General features: G+C 44.8%; 2 protein-coding genes across 2 annotated transcripts; one reads left to right on the forward strand and one right to left on the reverse strand.

Moving 5' to 3' along the window:
• Positions 1 to 367: 367 nt before the first annotated feature.
• On the reverse strand, positions 368 to 5,207 carry LOC307076975 (uncharacterized protein; the record flags this gene model as incomplete). Its single annotated transcript, XM_079738207.1, has 6 exons — positions 368 to 646; positions 910 to 1,149; positions 1,443 to 1,477; positions 3,871 to 4,144; positions 4,277 to 4,543; positions 5,199 to 5,207. 6 exons carry the CDS (start codon positions 5,205 to 5,207, stop codon positions 368 to 370), a joined length of 1,104 nt encoding a protein of 367 aa, XP_079594333.1.
• Positions 5,208 to 6,382: 1,175 nt separating this feature from the next.
• LOC307077123 (gamma-crystallin M3-like) lies at positions 6,383 to 8,171 on the forward strand (the record flags this gene model as incomplete). Its single annotated transcript, XM_079738413.1, has 3 exons — positions 6,383 to 6,397; positions 7,381 to 7,620; positions 7,893 to 8,171. 3 exons carry the CDS (start codon positions 6,383 to 6,385, stop codon positions 8,169 to 8,171), a joined length of 534 nt encoding a protein of 177 aa, XP_079594539.1.
• Positions 8,172 to 19,463: the final 11,292 nt, after the last annotated feature.

Below are 19,463 nucleotides of genomic sequence, written 5' to 3' on the forward strand. Positions count from 1 at the left end.
GAATTTCGAATTTGAAATTCAGGACTTTGCCCCATGGCCATCCACTAAAAAAAAACACCAGGACTAAACCTCTAAACATTGCATAATCAATATCGTTAGCCTCATAGCATAATCAGTATCGTTAGCTTCATAGCATAATTTTATTTTAACGTCTATTCCAACAAGCATTCGCCAAACAGTGGTTTGATCAATGAGATGATGATTGAACTCTGTGTTTCCTAGTGATCGCATGTCAAAGTTGTGATCCCTTGTCAAACATTGCATTAGTATCGATATCTCAGACAAAATAATCAGAGGAAGCGTGTGATTCAAGCCAATGGTTTTATTGTATCTAGCTAACGGCCGTACAGGCTAACAGGCTAGCAGGCTAACAGGAGTCGGTGATGCGCCTGAAGGAGTTGAAGCGAGTGGAGCCGCTCATGCCCATGTCCCTCATGCTGCGGTACTCCCCGGGCCTCATGTACATCATCCTGCCCCTGTAGTTAGGCTGCTCGTACATCAGCCAGTGGCCGTCCATCACGTTGCAGGACTGGCACTCGGACATGCGGTAGCGCTCCATCATGTTGTCGCAGTCGTCCATCATCTCGTGCATCTGGCCACCGAAGTTCTCCTTCTCGTAGATCCTCATCCTGAACTGGCCCCTGTGCTGTTGGGGGGGAAAAGGGGGGGGTGGAGTCGTTTGATTATCCCGCCAAAATAGATTTAGCTTAGCATTCGGATTTAACATTTAGCAGTAAAAAGAAAAAACAATTGTTATCGGTAAGCACGAACTTCCTAGCTTGTGTCATAGAATGTAGCGTATTAAGCTATTAAAGGCTCATTTGTATAAATGATTTGGTTAACATGCTATCAGACGCCAGCTACAGATATTAGTCTGTTTGCTCCGTGTCGCGTGCATTCGGCGGTTACCATGGGGATGTTGCGGCAGGACCTGATGCAGTCGCTCATGCCCATGCGCTGGTAGTCGGAGTACTCGCCCCTCTTGACGAAGTACTGGTTGCCCATGAAGTTGGAGCGGTCGTAGACCATGAAGAAGCCGCTCTCCACCCTGCAGGAGTGGCACCTGCTCAGGTAGGAGGTCATGTCGGGGCAGTCACTGCCGGTCTCGTACGACCGGCCCTGGAAGTTCCTGTCCTCGTAGAAGATGATCTGGAGGAGGAGGAAAGGGCCGATGTCGGTCGTCAGGGGAACCGCCGAATTATCATTAGTTCAATGTCAGAACAACACAACCTCATAGCCTCATTATTCTGAGGCTAACAATATAAATTATGCCGTGAGGCTAACGATATCAATTACACTATGAGGCTAACGCTATCAATTATGCTATGAGGGTAATGATAGCAATGATGCTAGGTGGCTACCATTACCACCCAGATGTATAATCCCCCGTAAACATTCAGACGTTGACGTGGGACATCGTACACGAGATGCTGCTAGCTTACCTTGCCCATGGTCATGTTTGCGTTGGTGTCCTCGGCTGGAGGGATGGATGGATGGATGAAGATATCGGGGCGCTGTGTACCGTTCATGCCCGGCCCGGTCACTTTTATACCTGGGTCGCCATTGTCTAAAAAGGCCTGACTGGCCAGTATCAAACAGGGCCTCCCGCATCCCCAGCGGCCATCGGGTAATCGACCATTGTGTACAGTGTGACGGCCCGCCGGGTCCTTTGTGTGGTCTCAATGGCGGGAAGAGCAAGAAGGTTCTGTACAGTACGGCAGAGAGTCAGCGGCGCGTGTTGACTTCCATCATCAAAGGCTCTGTTCTGAACCCGCGGTGGTGGAGCGAGATCCCTGCCGACGTCAGAACCGCAGTGTCGCTCCCTGGCTCTGAACAAGAGACTCAAGGCCCACCTGTTCAGAGTTCACCTGGACTCTGCATGGCCCCCCACCTTACCCCCCTCACCCCTCTTCATCTTATTGAATGTTGTATGTCCTGGCACTTAATGTACGTCCTGGCACTTAATGTAAACTTTCTTTGTTGCATACAGGGTATGGGTTACCCTAGCTATTGTTAGTGCTTGGCACTTGTTTCTATCTATATTTCTAAGTATAACAATGTAAAGTGTGACAATGCATCACAGAAGAGCCCCCCAGTGTGTGAAGCACACCAAGTCTCCTAAGGTCCTATCGTGGTTTACATCCACATGCTTGAGTGAGGCCCTTTAGTGAGGTCTGACGGATGAGTCATGGGGTTTGATGAAACACGCGTGACTCATTCCTTCCAGATCTATCGGAAGTCTCTTCAACAGATAAGATCGTGCAGGGCAACTCTGCTGCAGGTCCCAGTGACTTTGCATTCCGACGGTCCCCTCGTCAACATGAGGGACTTTACCTGCAGATTCAGATTCAGATTCAACTTTATTGTCATTGTGCTGAGTACAAGTACAGAGACAAAAAAATGTGGTTGGAGATCTAAACAGTAGTGCAAAATAGCAGTTAAGGTGCAGTTAGAACATGATTGTCCTATAGTGCAATGTAAGAACAGTATAGTTTGGTTAATAGGGTGGGATGGTGCAGGAGTAGTGAATACAAAAAAAAGTAAAGTGACGTGGTATGAGCAGCATAAGATTGATAGGCTACAACGGGTAGGAGCAGAAGGAGTTAGTCTATGCTTCATGTAGACCACATGTTTAAAGCTAACATCAGGAGCTCATTGGACCAGGCATTTGTAGTGCTAACACCAGTCCTGAATAGCTTCTAGTGAGCATATTTATCATATAATGTAGCATATTAAGCTATTTCATACCAGTTTGGAGCAGCTTGTATTAACAGGTGTATTGATCAAAAAAAAAAACTCACAAACAAATCTGCAGAAGGAATGTATTTTTACATTTTTCTTTATTTCAATTTGTTCTTCATAATTATCGATTCATCTGTAAAGTCGAAACACAACAATCTGTTCAGGTCCATATCAGAACTAAATGCACCGATTGCTTTTCATGTCGTGCGACACCACTGTGATATGAGTATTCACCATTTCATAGAGCACCCTCAGACAAGCAAAACCCTAGCTGTGCTTTCAAGAATAAATACTACTGTATATCTTACGTTCCACGAAGGTGTTTGATATAAATAGCAATAGCAATAGGTGACCCTTATTCAACCAGCAGAACAGATTCATAAGGAGTTGTGTTTCCCTTGAACCAAGGTGCACCCTTTAAATAAGTCTATTTTCCCAACCACTCTGATCCTATTGTTAATTAAATTGTTTTTTTTTAAATTGCAATTTAATAAATAAATATATTTTAATTCAAACATATATTTAATAAAAGCATGTTTCTTAATATAGAATTTGCATTTCAATTAAAAAATTGTGTATCAATTAGACATTTTTCTGCCTGATTCTATAGGGTTAAGGGTGATGACTTGTTAATTAGGGGGATGGAAGAATAGTACACATGGGGATGGAAGAATATTCTTTAATCTAACAACCCTAACCCTATCGAAGGTTGTTTAGTTACTATAAAGCCTTTCGATGGGTTAACCTAGCGATTGTAAGTGCTAGGCACGACTGCAACAAATTGCTGTTTCCCTTTCTACTGACAAATGGACATACTGTAAGTCGCTTTGGATAAAATCTTCTGCTTAACGCCCTGAATGTAAAATGTAAAAAAATACTCGACTCGCCTTTTCTAGTAGCTTTTGCTTTCTGAAAGTCGATTTAACGCACAGAATGCATACTACATACTATGCAACTTATTTTAATCATAATAATTATCCAAATGTAGCTATAAGGAGACTTAGAATAAACGGATGATAAATGTCAGCAGCTTCCTTCGCAAACTTCACACCAAGTCACTCTCAATCACCAAATCGAATCTGAAGACAAAGATACTTCAAAGTATGTTTTATTTGAGTGTCAGTTAACACATGTCCATGATGCGCCTGAAGGAGTTGAAGCGAGTGGAGCCGCTCATGCCCATGTCCCTCATGCTGCGGTACTCCCCGGGCCTCATGTACATCATCCTGCCCCTGTAGTTAGGCTGCTCGTACATCAGCCAGTGGCCGTCCATCACGTTGCAGGACTGGCACTCGGACATGCGGTAGCGCTCCATCATGTTGTCGCAGTCGTCCATCATCTCGTGCATCTGCCCGCCGAAGTTCTCCTTCTCGTAGATCCTCATCCTGAACTGGCCCCTGTGCTGTTGGGGGGGTAGAGGTGACATCACTTCAATATCCCGCCTAAAATAGCTTTAGCTTAGCATTGAATATTAAGCAGTAAACTTAAGCGTGTTAATACAATAGTTATTAGTCGGTGCAGCCGGTCTCGTTACCATGGGGATGAAGCGGCAGGAGCGCACGTTGTCCATGTTGGTCATGCCCATCATGCCGCTCATGCTACTCATGCGCTGGAAGTCGGGGTACTCGCCGCGGCGCAGGAAGACCTGGGAGCCAGCGTAGCCCGGGCGCTCGTACACCATGAAGCAGCCGCTCTCCACGCGGCAGGAGCCGCAGCGGCTCAGGTGGCTGGAGAAGTCGGAGCAGTCAGAGCTGCAGTCGTAGCTGCGGCCCTGGAAGTTCTTGTCCTCGTAGAAGGTGATCTAGGATGGGGGGGAGGGAGGGAGGTTTCTAAATGAGCTAAATTTGCTTAATTTAGAGTAAGGTAAGAGTTTCGATGCTAAGCGTTACAATGCAAAGTGCCACAATGCTAAGTGTTTCAATGCTAAGTGTTACGATGCTACAATGCTCGATGTTTCAATGCTAAGTGTAACGATGCTAAGTACAACAATGCTAAGTATTGCTACAGGCCACACACCGTGACATCTGCAGGCCTGAAGGCCTTACCCTGCTCATGGTGACCTTTACATTAGAACCCTATGAGCCTGTGTCTGACCCTGGTGGACAGCCAGGAGGCTGGTCACTGAACAGCCAGGAGGCTGGTCACTGAACAGCCAGGAGGCTGGTCACTGAACAGCCAGGAGGCTGGTCACTGAACAGCCAGGAGGCTGGTCACTGAACAGCCAGGAGGCTGGTGACTGAACAGCCAGGAGGCTGGTGACTGAACAGCCAGGAGGCTGGTGACTGAACAGCCAGGAGGCTGGTGACTGAACAGCCAGGAGGCTGGTGACTCAACAGCCAGGAGGCTGGTCACTGAACAGCCAGGAGGCTGGTGACTCAACAGCCAGGAGGCTGGTGACTCAACAGCCAGGAGGCTGGTGTCTCAACAGCCAGGAGGCTGGTGACTGAAGGCCTTACCCTGCCCATGGTGACGCTGGAGGTGGCTGCAGACGCAGATGATGATGTTCCACGGTCGCACATGCCGCCTATTTATACGGACCACCCCCCTCTGAGAACGTTCCCCAGCATTGTGCCTTGAAACCCCTGACTCATCACCCCCCCCCCCCCCCCCCCCCCCCCCCATCCCTCACCCCTTACCCACCTACCCCTCGCCCCTCACCCACTCACCCCTCACCCAACCCCCTTTCTCTCCCACAGCAGAGCTCAATAGCTATTGTACATTGTGTAGTATGTTGTGGAGCATGTTGTGTATTTCAGGACAACTGACCCCATGCAGTGTCAGTTCCCCCCCGCCCCCCCGATCCGGCAGGTGACGTCCAGAATCACTCCATGGTGGGAATCATGGATGCCCAACGCCAGGACACACGTCCCAGGATGCGTGTCCACCGCGTGTCTTTTCAGGCGTCTTTGTGTATTTGCTTTGAGTCGTTCCCCTGTGGTTGGTTTGACCACTGGGTGCCTTCAGCACGATCATCACGGTGTCGGCTCTGGCCAAGTATCACCTGTTCAGAGTTCACCTGGACTCTGCATAGCCGACCCCTTACGCCCCCAACACACCCCTCTTAAGCACTTATTGTATGTTTGTACGTCCTTGCACTTTATGTACACACTTATTCTATGTTGTATGTCCTGGCACTTAAAAACAGTACTAGCATGGTGTAGCGTCTTATCCTATGTGACAGCTATCTGTGTTGTCTACGGGGAATGGGTTAACCTAGTGATTGTTAGTGCTTGGCACTTGGTTCTATGAACATCCTTACTGTACCAACAGAGATATATTGTTGTTTCTCTGTCTTCTGACAAATGGACTTATTGTAAGTCACTTTGGGTAAAAGCGTCTGATAAACGCCCTGAATGAAAATGTAAAATAACTTATTCTGTCCTTAGGGAGCGGAGTCAAAAACAACTCTCAAATCTGATGACCTGGTGCAACGTCAACTCGCGCCACGGGAATAATAACCACTCATATTGACAGGTACAGTAGGGCATGCCATCCCCATAGTGCTGCCCTGAAAAGAGTGATGACTCAAAGGTTTCCTGGACACAATGCGCGTGGCGACGGCCCTGCGTGGCCACCGGGTATAAATAGGCCGAAGTGTCGATCAGGCAGGCATCACATCTGAGATCAGCAAGCCGCCATCATGACCATGGGCAAGGTGGGTGGAACTCACTCCTGTACAACGTAATGCGAGACGACCAGAAATAGAATACAACGTGGACTATCATAGCGTTAGCCTCGTAGCATGATCAATAACGTTAGCCTTGTAGCATAATCTATATTGTTATCCTCATAGCATAATTAATATATTTAGCCTCGTAGCATGATTGAAAATGCTAGCATCGCTGAATAGTTTATGTTGTTAACCGCAGAGCATAATTTATATTGTTGGCTTCATAGTGTAATTGATATTGCTAGCCTCATTGGGGGTCATCCCTATGTTCCCAAGGTCCTATGTTCCCCAGGTGCAAAGGGTGAGGGTCAGGTTTGGGGTTGGGGTTAGGGTTATGGTTAGGGTTAACCCTTAACCTAACCCTAACCATAACCAATCGGAGGAGAGCCATTCGAACGAATCACAGGCGAATCAGAGCCGAAAAAGGCGGTACTAGCCCCTACCATCCTACGAAAAAAAGATTTGCTGACAGGGTCCTATGTTCCCCGGTCACATACAAAGCGGGGAACATAGGACCCGGGGAACATAGGTATGGTCCCCCTCATTGCATAATCGATACCTTTAGCCTTGTAGAATAATCGATATAGTTAGCCTCTTAGCATAATTGATATCGTTAGCCTTGCAGCATAATTTACATCGTTAGCCTCATAGCGTAATTGATATTGTTAGGCTCATAGCGTAATCGATACCGTTAGCCTTGTAGCATAATCTATATAGTTAGCCTCATAGCATAATTGATATATTTAGCCTCGTAGCATGATTGAAAATGCTAGCCTCGCAGCATAATTTCTATTGTTAGCCTCATAGCATAATTGATAGTGTTTGCCTCATAGCATAATTTATATAGTTAGCCTCATAGCATCGTTCATATCGTTAGCCTCACAGTATAATTTATATCGTTAGCCTCATAGCATAATCGATGGGCGGTTCCCCTGACGACCGACATCGGCCCTTTCCTCCTCCTCCAGATCATCTTCTACGAGGACAGGAACTTCCAGGGCCGGTCGTACGAGACCGGCAGTGACTGCCCCGACATGACCTCCTACCTGAGCAGGTGCCACTCCTGCAGGGTGGAGAGCGGCTTCTTCATGGTCTACGACCGCTCCAACTTCATGGGCAACCAGTACTTCGTCAAGAGGGGCGAGTACTCCGACTACCAGCGCATGGGCATGAGCGACTGCATCAGGTCCTGCCGCAACATCCCCATGGTAACCGCCGAATGCACGCGACACGGAGCAAACAGGCTAATATCTGTAGCTGGCGTCTGATAGCATGTTAACCAAATCATTTACACAAATGAGCCTTTAATAGCTTAATACGCTACATTCTATGACACAAGCTAGGAAGTTCGTGCTTACCGATAACAATTGTTTTTTCTTCTTACTGCTAAATGTTAAATCCGAATGCTAAGCTAAATCTATTTTGGCGGGATAACCAAACGACTCCACCCCCCCCCCCCCCCCCCTTTTCCCCCCAACAGCACAGGGGCCAGTTCAGGATGAGGATCTACGAGAAGGAGAACTTCGGTGGCCAGATGCACGAGATGATGGACGACTGCGACAACATGATGGAGCGCTACCACATGTCCGAGTGCCAGTCCTGCAACGTGATGGACGGCCACTGGCTGATGTACGAGCAGCCTAACTACAGGGGCAGGATGATGTACATGAGGCCCGGGGAGTACCGCAGCATGAGGGACATGGGCATGAGCGGCTCCACTCGCTTCAACTCCTTCAGGCGCATCACCGACTCCTGTTAGCCTGCTAGCCTGTTAGCCTGTACGGCCGTTAGCTAGATACAATAAAACCATTGGCTTGAATCATGCGCTTCCTCTGATTCTTTTTTTGTCCGAAGTATCAATATTAATGCGCTGTTTGACATGCAACCATAACTTCAGGGAAGTTGTGGTCGCAGATGTGGACCATTGATGCTTATTTTCATGCAGTCTGTCAGACTGTAAGCCTGCAGTCTGATCTATCCACAGAGAGTGTATGAATTTTTGATTGTTTTATATTATTTAGATTATTATTATTTCCTTTCCCTTTTCCTTGTTCCACCTCTGACCTTTAGTTATTTCTTTGTTCACCTCCAACCTTTCCTTCTTCACTCCACCTCTAGCCTTTTCATTCTTCCTCACTCTCCATGTCTAACCTTTCATTCTTCCTCCGTATCCAACTCTTACCTCCCTTTCTGATACTACTCTCTCTCCCCCTCTCCTTCTTAGTCGCACTTACAGATGCATTGACTCATATTCGGGATATTAACTAGCATTTATTCTAGACAGTGGTGTCAATATCCAATGGCAAGAGGTTATATACAGGATAAGGAATGAGGAGAGATATGATATGATATAATAACAGAATGCAAATCAGAAAATTAATGTAATATAGTTCAGAACACTATGGACAAGAGGATATGTAAAGTATAAACAGGGGTATACATATGAATACACTATAGTTGAGGTATGTGCAGAATGGACAATGCTATAAGGGAGACTCCAGATATCAACAGTTGACATTGAGACATCCAATGAGGAGCTATCAGTCTTCCTGCAACATACATTATTCACTGTCAACAGAAACTCTTAAAAAATCTTGAGCTGCAGAGGACATGATCAGCTGACAATATTGATTTGGCTACATTGAAAGAGCTGTCATGTGGTGTTGCTAACGTAAGTACTTTTACTTATTAATGTTGAGTGTGTAAATCATTTAGCGATATATTTGTAAAAGTCTTCATTCTGCAAAAAATCAGTGTTGCATTCTTTGTGTGTGTGACTAAACATTGCATACTATAGACGTTTATAACAATGCTTTTGTGCTTAAGCACAAACAGAGCACGCGTAGGTACACTTACCACAGTTTGAGAAACAATGTACACATCATTAGCAGGTCGGCCTGTGGCACAAGGCTGTGCGTCATTTCAGACGGAGCTTTCCAACAACAGTGATCTGAACTGTTGTAGAAGGCTGCATTTGTAGTGTTGTGACATTTTAAAGGTCCCATGGCATGCTACTTTATGGATGCTTTAATATAAATATTAGTGGGCCCCAAACACAGTATTTGAAGACGTTCCCAAAATTCAGCCGTGGTGCAGAATTACAGCCACTACGAGCCAGTCGCACATTGAGCTTTCCCCAAACGCGCCGTTTCGGTGTCTGTAGCTTTAATGCAAATGAGGAGGAGAGAGGCGGGTCAAGGAGGAGGGTGGGGGTGTGGCCCTGAGCAGCTTGCTGCCACAGTACCATGCGCTCTGTTTACAGTGGATGTATCGCAATGGCTGCTGGCAGAGCCATAGAGAGAGAAGAGTTGCGACACTCCCTGATCTCGCCGGCAAGGTGGTCACGTGGTTCATGTAAGCCTGTATAGTTCCAAAACACGCCGCGCTGCCGTGTTCTTCTATGGGACTGACAGCAGCGATTACAATATTGAATGGTAAATACAAATTAAGAAACACATGCAAGTACTTTTCTGACTATTGTTGCATATTTGTAAATGTCAGTTTTACATTCGGAGTGGTAGGGTGACAACTGAAAGCTACTTAGATCCGTTTTTAAATTTGAGGGAAAGCTTCACGTTCGTGTTAGCATGGGTAGCACTAGGATACTGACTTTAGTGGCTTAACCTTAACTTTTACCTTACTACATCTGTTCTGAAATCAAAGACGATTCAAGATGTTCAAAGTATCACATATAAAGAATAACAAATAATTACGCTTGGATGAATGAAATATAATTTTTTTTATTAAACAATGGGTGAGACAACAAGAATGTGTGTGTGTGTATCCAACTTGAAAATCAAGAACAAAGTGAAGGAACAGGGATGAATATTGTATAGATAAGTGTTAACAAGAGAGAAATACGGTGAGGAAAGGAGACAATTAAAAAGGCAATACAAGTCAAATGGACCACTGGTTATAAAACCCTCCAGCAAATGCTGATTCCACTGCCTATCATCTGCACGCTGCAAAGGATGATGCACCATGTAAAGCTGGACCCAGTGTTTGAGATGCTGAGTGTTTAGAAAAAAATCCTCTCCACATATATCAGGCCGAGGTTTGTGGAACCAAAAAAAAGTGGGAACGAGGACTAAGAGAAACAAAGCAAACATACAGTAAGTGTGAACAAGAACAGCAAAGTAGAGCCAGGGGGTATCAATAAATAGAACAATGTTAGTCACGTGTGGAACAAGAATAACAAATGTGTAAACTGGTATGCGTGTATATCTAACTTGTAAAACAAGAACAAAGTTAAGGAACAGGGAGGAATATTATAAGTTATTAATATACAAAGAAAATACTCCACATACATCAGGCTGAGGTTAAGGATAGTAAAGTGCATCAGGTCGAAAGGAAGGACAACAATTGCAGCAGTCGCCGCCGACGCCACCACCACCACCACCACCACCACCACCACCACCACCAACAGCAGTCGCCACCACCAACAGCCGTCGCCAGCACAAGCCGCCACCACTAGCAGCAGAAGTCGACACCACCACCCTTCGCCACCACCAGCCAGCTCAAGCAGCCATCGCCTCAGGCAGCAGCGACCTGCAGCAGCAGGTCACTGCTAGACACTCAAAGACGCTTTACAGTGAAGGGGGGACCTCACTAACCACCCCAGTGTGTAGCACCCACTGGGGTGATGCACGGCAGCCAATCTGCGCCAGGCCGCTCACCACACACCAGCTTGAGCTGGAGAGTGAGGGTTAGACAAGACCTTGAATAGCCTGTAGGTCAACGAGTTTCCCCACACATGAACAAATTGCTGCCAAGTTGGGGAAGGGGTGGACAGAAGCTTACATTATGAAAAAAAAGAATGACTACTGTCTGTGTAATAACATCTGAAGCTTGTCATTATGGCTTATATTTTTTGCGTGGAATAATTTCTATTCATATATGTAATCCAGCAGCCTTTTCAAGGGTATAATTAAACAAAAGCAACCTTATTTCTACTAGCTATAGCATCAGACACACAGTACTCCAACGCCGTAGCTAACACCGTCAGGTTCAGAAGATTAAACCCGTCGTTTATCAACCTTATTGATCCTAGTAATCCTACATCAATAACTAACTAAATAAAAGTTGTCAGAGATTCACTACTTAACTTCTGGTGCAGTGATACCTTGACAGCTGGCGAAATCGAGCTGACTAACTAGCAGGCAATGACTGAAAATTGGTCGTCTACCAAGATAAAAAATATATATAATTACGCTGTGCACAAATAAAGATCAGTATATGCATCATAAAGGCCCTATGATATAATATAGAGGGCTGACAATTCAAAAGAGGTAGCAATTTAATCAATTTACCCCAGGAGATACCTTCACAGATGGTGAAGTCAAGCTAACAAACTAGCAGGCAATCAGTTGTCTACAAAGATAAAAATATACATAATTACGCTGTGCATATACAAATAAATATCAGTATATGCGTCATAAAGGGCCTCTGATACAATATAGACAGTTGACAATTCAAAAGAGGTAGCTATTTAATGCACTTACCTCGGAAGTTACTTGACGGCCAGCAATGGAAATGAATGCTCTACTACGCCGTAAATGGATGTTTTGGAACTATGCGAGGCGCCATACCCCGGAAGTAGGCGGCAAAAAACGCTACAACGGAGTCCAATGGAAGTGTCGCCACTCTGTTATATCTATCACTCTGGCGAGGCGTGCACAGCCTTTGGCCGCGTTCTGTAAATATTCTAGAACACTCCGGGTGCTCCGGAGGGAGTCCTGGAGCTCTATATCTAAATAATATCATATTATACATATATCTATATCAAATAATATATATTATTACGGCCAAAACCTGTGTGAGCCTCCAGACGATATTATGAATCTCAAACGACCGCGTCGGGTTCTCCGACGTCTCTGGTTCTTCCACGTCCACATCAATCTGAAGTAGACTGAACCACGACATGGAGGAGAAAGGGATTGTTGACCGCGATTGTCTCCTGCCGGATCCTCGCTACCCAGGGACCACTGCCTCGCCAGCGGGCAACGGGCAGCGCCGAGGCGGTGGTCCTTTTGCAGTGGGTAGCGTGATTACACACACTTGCGTTACAGTGTGTGTAATCACACACACACACACACACTCACACACAAACACACAAACACACACACACATGTGGCCCTCGCATGGTCGTATGTCATTTGCGGGCCAAATTCTCGGCTGGCAAGGCAGAGAAAGGGGAGGTGGCATCTCTCCTTATGACGACATACGGGGAAAATTCCAAAACGGCGCATCAGAGCTTTGTTTTGTCAAAGGCGGAGCAGAATGCGTAGTGCTCGTTTTACTCCAACGAAATTTCTAGCTACTGGGGGTGCATGGGTAGGCTAGGAGAACTCATATTAATGTTAGAAAACTTCAGAAAGTGACATTTTTTCATGCCATGGGATCTTTTAGAAACTATGCCTTTCCCCTGTTCAGTGCAAGGATGTACAGAAAGAAAAGCTGTACATCACTGCTTGCCAGTGAAGAACATCGAGAGGGGAAAAACGTTGGTTGCGATGAAAGACCCAAACTATGACGAGAACACGTCGCTGGAGCAATGGAAGAACGTACGCGTGTGTTCAAAACGCTTTAAGACTGAAGACTTCGAAAAGCACATCATAAAATGATGTCCGCCAAATCCAAAACCATACTCAAAGAATATGCGATCCCGTCAATCTTTCCATGGACTTTTAACAGTCCGAGGGAATCGTACAGGCCCCAGAGCAAGAGCCCAGTGCAGGTAAACTAGCCGAGCTAACTAAAGTAAAAATCAAACACGTTATCAAGTACAATCCTGCTGGTACGAAAACTGGATACTTTATTACTGGGCGCTGTAAGGGTACTACAAAAGGGTCAATACTATATGTTCTATAAAGAGCTAACGGCAATCTAGCCGTATGGAGGAGGGTGGCTATTCTAAACATGTGTGACTGCCACCAGGGGCGTTGCTACACATAAAGCTCTACAGGGGCACTGGCCCCCCTATATTGACTCTCCTTGATTACCCCCTATATTGACTCTCCACTATTACAGCCACCGCCTGTGATACTTTTATTTAGAATATAGTTATTGTCTATCTATCTTTTTATCTATATTTGTAATGTGTCTTTCAAATATGTAATTCCATATACCACCTGGAGTACCCTTGTTTACCACCATTGGTATACTTGGCACAAGTTAAAAAACCCTCTGGTCTATAGCCTGTTTAGGCTCACTAGTGCTTACCAGTGTTGGTAATAACGCTGTTTTAAAGAACGGCCTTAGGTAACGTCGTTATTTTTTCAGTAACGGGGTAATCTAACTAATTACTGTTTCTGTCGTTACAACGCCGTTACCGTTACTGTACGATAAATGCGGTGCATTACTATTAATTGATTGAATAAACTGCGTAATCCGAAAGCACCCCTGACTCCAAACACAAACTGCTAGTGAGGAAACCAGGTGGGTTAGCAACGACATAAGCGATTATGATTGGCTAAGGCAGAGTCATGTTTCATGGTAGCCAATCGCAGCCAGTGTTTTTACACACAAGCCAGGACACGCGCGCCACACACACAAACGCACACACCAAACAGATTCAATGAAGCAGCAGAAATGGCGAGTCCGGCGCAATCCGATGAAAAGTTGGCATTTTCTGTAGTATTCGGCAGATGTTCCACAGCCTTTGCAACCAAGCAAATGAAATTCAGGCCCCATCCACACTAACCCGGGTAAATGTAAAAACGCACATCCGCAATGAAAATGATCTCCGTTCATGCTATCGTTTTCATATCGTTTTCGGAATGTTTTGCATCCACGTTCCACCCTGAAATTATTTTCATAAACAGTTTTTGTCATGGTCACGTAACTCCGCCACGCCTCTATGTTTAGATAACAGTTGCGCGATCAGCTGAAATTTACAGTTGATCAGCTGGTTAATCATTTTCGACCCGATCTTGTCCAAAAACGCCGCTCCAAGAACGGTTTGAACTGTCGTCTTTCGGGTTTTTTACCATCACTGAAGAACATCAAGTACAGCGCTCGCCTCCGGCGATGGAGCAACGAATATGTTTGGGACGATACGGGGATCCATGGTTAGACCCAGCGGAAGACCTTAAAGTGTTATGGAACAGGACGTGGGGTCCCAAGTGCTGAACACAGGGAGGCGGAAACGGGATTTATTGGGAGGTTGTTGCGTTCTTGAAGAAAGTATTCCAATCCGGATCGCTTTTAACTCACTTTATTTGTATTTCGGTATGGTAACTATGAAGCAAAAGGAGGGGAATTGTATGAACCCGCGTGTGAGCGACAAACAGCAGGCCTCTCTGCCTAACTCCCTAGTATGGACTGCCGGATGTTTCTGATCTCATTGGCTTCAGGCCCTGCTTTAATACCGAGTAGGCGTGGCCTATATGACGTATTGGTTTCGCCCTCCTCACCTGTCTAAAGGTGCTGCCCTCTGTGGCTGGAATAGTTATTGCAGCTCAAAATGTCGGGTCCTGCTTCCTAGTGGCTATGTATGGTAATTACAGATTATGTGTTCGATCCTACTTCCTAGTGGCTATGTATGGTAATTACATCTTATGTGTTCGATCATACTTCTTAGTGGCTATGTGTGGTAATTACAGTTTATGTGTTCGATCCTACTTCCTAGTGGCTATGTATGGTAATTACAGCATATGTGTTAGATCCTACTTCCTAGTGGCTATGTGTGGTAATTACAGCTTATGTGTTCGATCCTACTTCCTAGTGGCTATGTATGGTAATTACAGTTTATGTGTTAAATCCTACTTCCTAGTGGCTATGTGTGGTAATTACAGCTTATGTGTTCGATCCTACTTCCTAGCGGCTATGTGTGGTAATTACAGTTTATGTGTTCAATCCTACTTCCTAGTGGCTATGTATGGTAATTACAGCTTATGTGTTCGATCCTACTTCCTAGTGGCTATGTATGGTAATTACAGCTTATGTGTTCGATCCTACTTCCTAGTGGCTATGTGTGGGCAGCTTATGTGTTTAAAATACGTAACAAGCCAGGCGGGTTGTCAGACAGGCAGGGGTCCGGTAACAGGCAGGCAGTCAGACAGTCAAGGGCTCTACAACAGGCGGGTAGTCAGGCAGGCAGGGGTCCGGTGACAGGCAGGCAGACAGACAGGCAAGGACTCGACGACAGGTGGGTAGTCAGACAGGCAGGGGTCCGGTGGCAGGGGGAGAACTAGAGAAGAGGAGAGACGGTTACCACGGGGACAGGCTACGAAACAGATGTTCATGAATGCTGGTAGGATCGATACTAACTGGGTAGACGTAACGACAAACTGGCGCCGGCTGATAGGAGATCCCCGGCTGAAGTAGGGAATGGTGATTGGTGATAATAGACTAGTGTGTCAGGAGAAGGACCACTGGCGTCAAATAGCCACTAGATGGAGGTATTGGACCGCGTAGCAGGACGCGGCGTGACAAAAAGAAACACCGCAACAAACTCTATTCGTGCTGTACGAGGGATGGCCCCAGACACAACCACAGCAGCTGAGACGTCAGGGAAGGGCCGTTTGAGGAGGGATTCTTCCGATGACATTGACACTGATAGTGATTGGAGTGACAGGGAACCATCCTCTGAACTGACTGAAGAGGACAAGACGGAGGAGAGCAAGAGTGTGAGGGAGAGCAAACGGAAAGCCGGCCAGAGAGCGATGCTTGATTATATTGCAGGGAAGGATTCTGAGAATGACTCGGAGAGTAATCCTGAGGAGGAGGCTAGGAAGAGAAAAGTTGTAAAAAGTAAGAAACGTAGGAGGACGTAGAGGAAGGCAGAGGAATAATCCACTGAACATCAACATTAGGATCCATTTAATTGTTTAAATGTCACATATCTAACATCCAAACAGAAGTTACCAGAGCTGAATGGCTATAACAAAGTAGGTATTTGTGGGGTACATTTTGAAAATGGTGTATAAATGTTTTTGTGAATAACTGGTTGAATAACTGGCCCTTTATGTGAAATGTTCAAACTGTTTTATCCTACAAGTTGCCATTAATGTTTTAGTTGTAATGGATAACATCCTGAAATGTTTTACCATTTCAGTAACCAGACACACATGACAATAAAATTCATCCAATGTAAAGAACCGTATCACATGTATAATATAATACATAAAATGGCTCGAAACTAACTTTGAGATTCTGCCACCATAGTCAAAGTCAAAGATCTAACCGTGGACAATGGCTGTCTAGTCCTTGTGGGCGTTTTTGTTGTTTCAATCCATCAACAGTACATGAGAAATTATGTTGTTACTTTTACTTCATCGTTTGATCATTGGTATTTGAAATAATTGTGTTCAGAATTGTTTTTGTTGCTATGCAAATATGAAGAGCTTTTCAGTTGAAATAAATTGTTTATGAAGCTGACCAGACTTTAGTTTTTTCTTGACCTCTTGAAACCGTGTACAGGTATAATATTGTATAATATTTACAATAAAAAAATTGGTGTGTTTTGTGTGTTGCTTAGCTGGCCGCCTAAACTGTAAAGTGCTATGGGAAACCTGTGTGTGTGTGTGTGTGTGTGTGTGTGTGTGTGTGTGTGTGTGTCTTTGTGTGTGTGTGTGTGTGTGTGTGTGTGTGTGTGTGTGTGTGTGTGTGTGTGTGTGTGTGTGTGTGTGTGTGTGTGTGTAGTGGCAACAGGGGCCGTGGAGACAATAGTCTAATCCACACACGTAACACTAGTGCCTGCTATCGTGTGTACGTCCACCAGGGGGCGGTATTGTGTGTGTGTGTGTGTGTGTGTGTGTGTGTGTGTGTGTGTGTGCGTGATTTTGTGTGTGCGTGCGGCTGTGTGTGTGTATTTAGTATTGCCCTTATTACTTTGTAACACACTTCACAGTATGTCATTGTTTGCCTTTCCATATCTCATTCGGATCGTAGGGGCGGAAAAACATTTTAAAAAGTTGCATTTCTGCAGCACAGTTAATTATTAAAGTCTCAATCAGATAAATGGGAGCAGTGATGGTTTTAATTCGTGGTTCTAAAACACGCAGGACTGGTTTTAAAACGCGCAGGACAGCCAACCTTCCAAGGTAAGGTTGGCAGTCACTCTGACACCGAATCAACTTAAACGCATCCCCGCAACACAACGGAGACCCAATCACATCTCGGTCGTCGTCCTCCCCAACACACCCACCCACACACACACACACACACACACACACACACACACACACACACACACACACACACACACACACACACACACACCCTGAACCAAGGACACTGTTAAAGTGCTTCGAACGGAGATCGCATCAGGTTAATCTCCGGTAAACGAGGGCCCTTGAACGTTACCATTTATGACCCGACCGTTCATTCGCTCTTTCAATCGTGTCCTAGTTTTGATTTAGTGCGCTTGTAAACATTTTACCGCGGTGGAGAAAATCACATCGGTGCCAAACAACTGAACTCATTGCACTTGGGAATGCAATTACTCAATTAAATAATAATGCATGTTATTTAAAAAGTGAAGAACGTTTAAAGAAGACGAATCAGAATCAGAGTTTTATTTTAATTCATCTTATTGTACAAATACACAAGAGTAAAATTCTAAGGCTTGGTACCTCAACAGCCACATAGCAATAACAGTACAAGATAAGGATAAGTAAAAACTGACTGACTTGAATGATGTATTGTTATTTCTGTCATGTGAAGTTTAACTTCAAGAATGTTCTATTCACTGTCCTGGTGGTTCAGTGGTGAGAGAGTTGGTTTACTCTCTGTCGACCATTGTTCAACAGCCAATAAGAATCCCATTAATTAAAATCTTATTTCTTCTACACATTGTCAGGTTAAGTAGAACTTAGAGAGGGAGGGAGGGAGGACTCAACTTCAGTCAAAGTTTTTTGCATCGTTTACGATGTGTGTTGTCTGATTGTTGGTGTGTTTATGATTGCCATGAAGTCACATGACCCGACAGAACCTCCGCCCTGAAGGGACCAAAGACCTCAAAGGGACGCTGAGAGACAGCCCCCCGATCCCCGCATGAATAATGAATCCCACACACACTACTGCATACACAAACACACATACACATACTCAAACACACACTCCTGCATACACACACAGACAAACAGTAAACACACACACACTTATTCATACACACTCCTGCATATAGACACACACACATACACGCTTAAATACACACATACTGCACACACACACTCAAATACACAGACTTCTGCACACACACACACACTATATACACACACACACACACACAACCGCACTTAAATAAACACACTACTGCACACACGCAGACACACTCAAATATACACACTACTGCATACACACACTACTGCACTGAAATACACACACACACACATACAGTAAACACACGCACACACACACAACCGCACTTACATACACACACTACTGCACTCAGACACACACACTCAAATGCACACACTACTGCATACACACACTACTGCACTGAAATACACGCACACACACATACACACACACACACACACACACACACACACACACACACACACACACCCACACACACACCCCTCGACTTCAATGGTACAGAGATGAAACAAACCATACATAATGCATCGGTCGTATGAACCGAGGTGAGGCGAGAGAGAGTTGTGTTACAAAAGATGAAAGACGCACAATCTTTTACTCAAAAGACATGTTTACGCCATCACTCAAATCAAATATATAACTCAAGTATGAACAATATTGGTCCACCAATAGCTCAGGTCTAATTTTTTTTGAATAATATATGGTATACGCTATACTCTTACTTATTACTTCTGTGCTAACAGTTTTAACACCATTACAAATCAAATATGTATCAAGTATGAAAGATATCGGTAGACCAATAGTTCAGGTCGAAAAAATAATTTGTATTATATGGTATAGGCTATACTCTTACTTATTACTACTATACTAACAGTTTTAACACCACTACTTAGTTATATTATCACTATACCAAACAGTTATTTTTGCACATATTGCAAATAATGTTCCTCATATTGCACATTTCAATTTATTTACTTTATTTTTATTTTAGTTTTGCTTTCTTTGC

The sequence above is a fragment of the Pollachius pollachius genome (assembly GCF_949987615.1).
Source record: "Pollachius pollachius genome assembly, chromosome: 6".
NCBI classification, from domain to species: domain Eukaryota; kingdom Metazoa; phylum Chordata; class Actinopteri; order Gadiformes; family Gadidae; genus Pollachius; species Pollachius pollachius.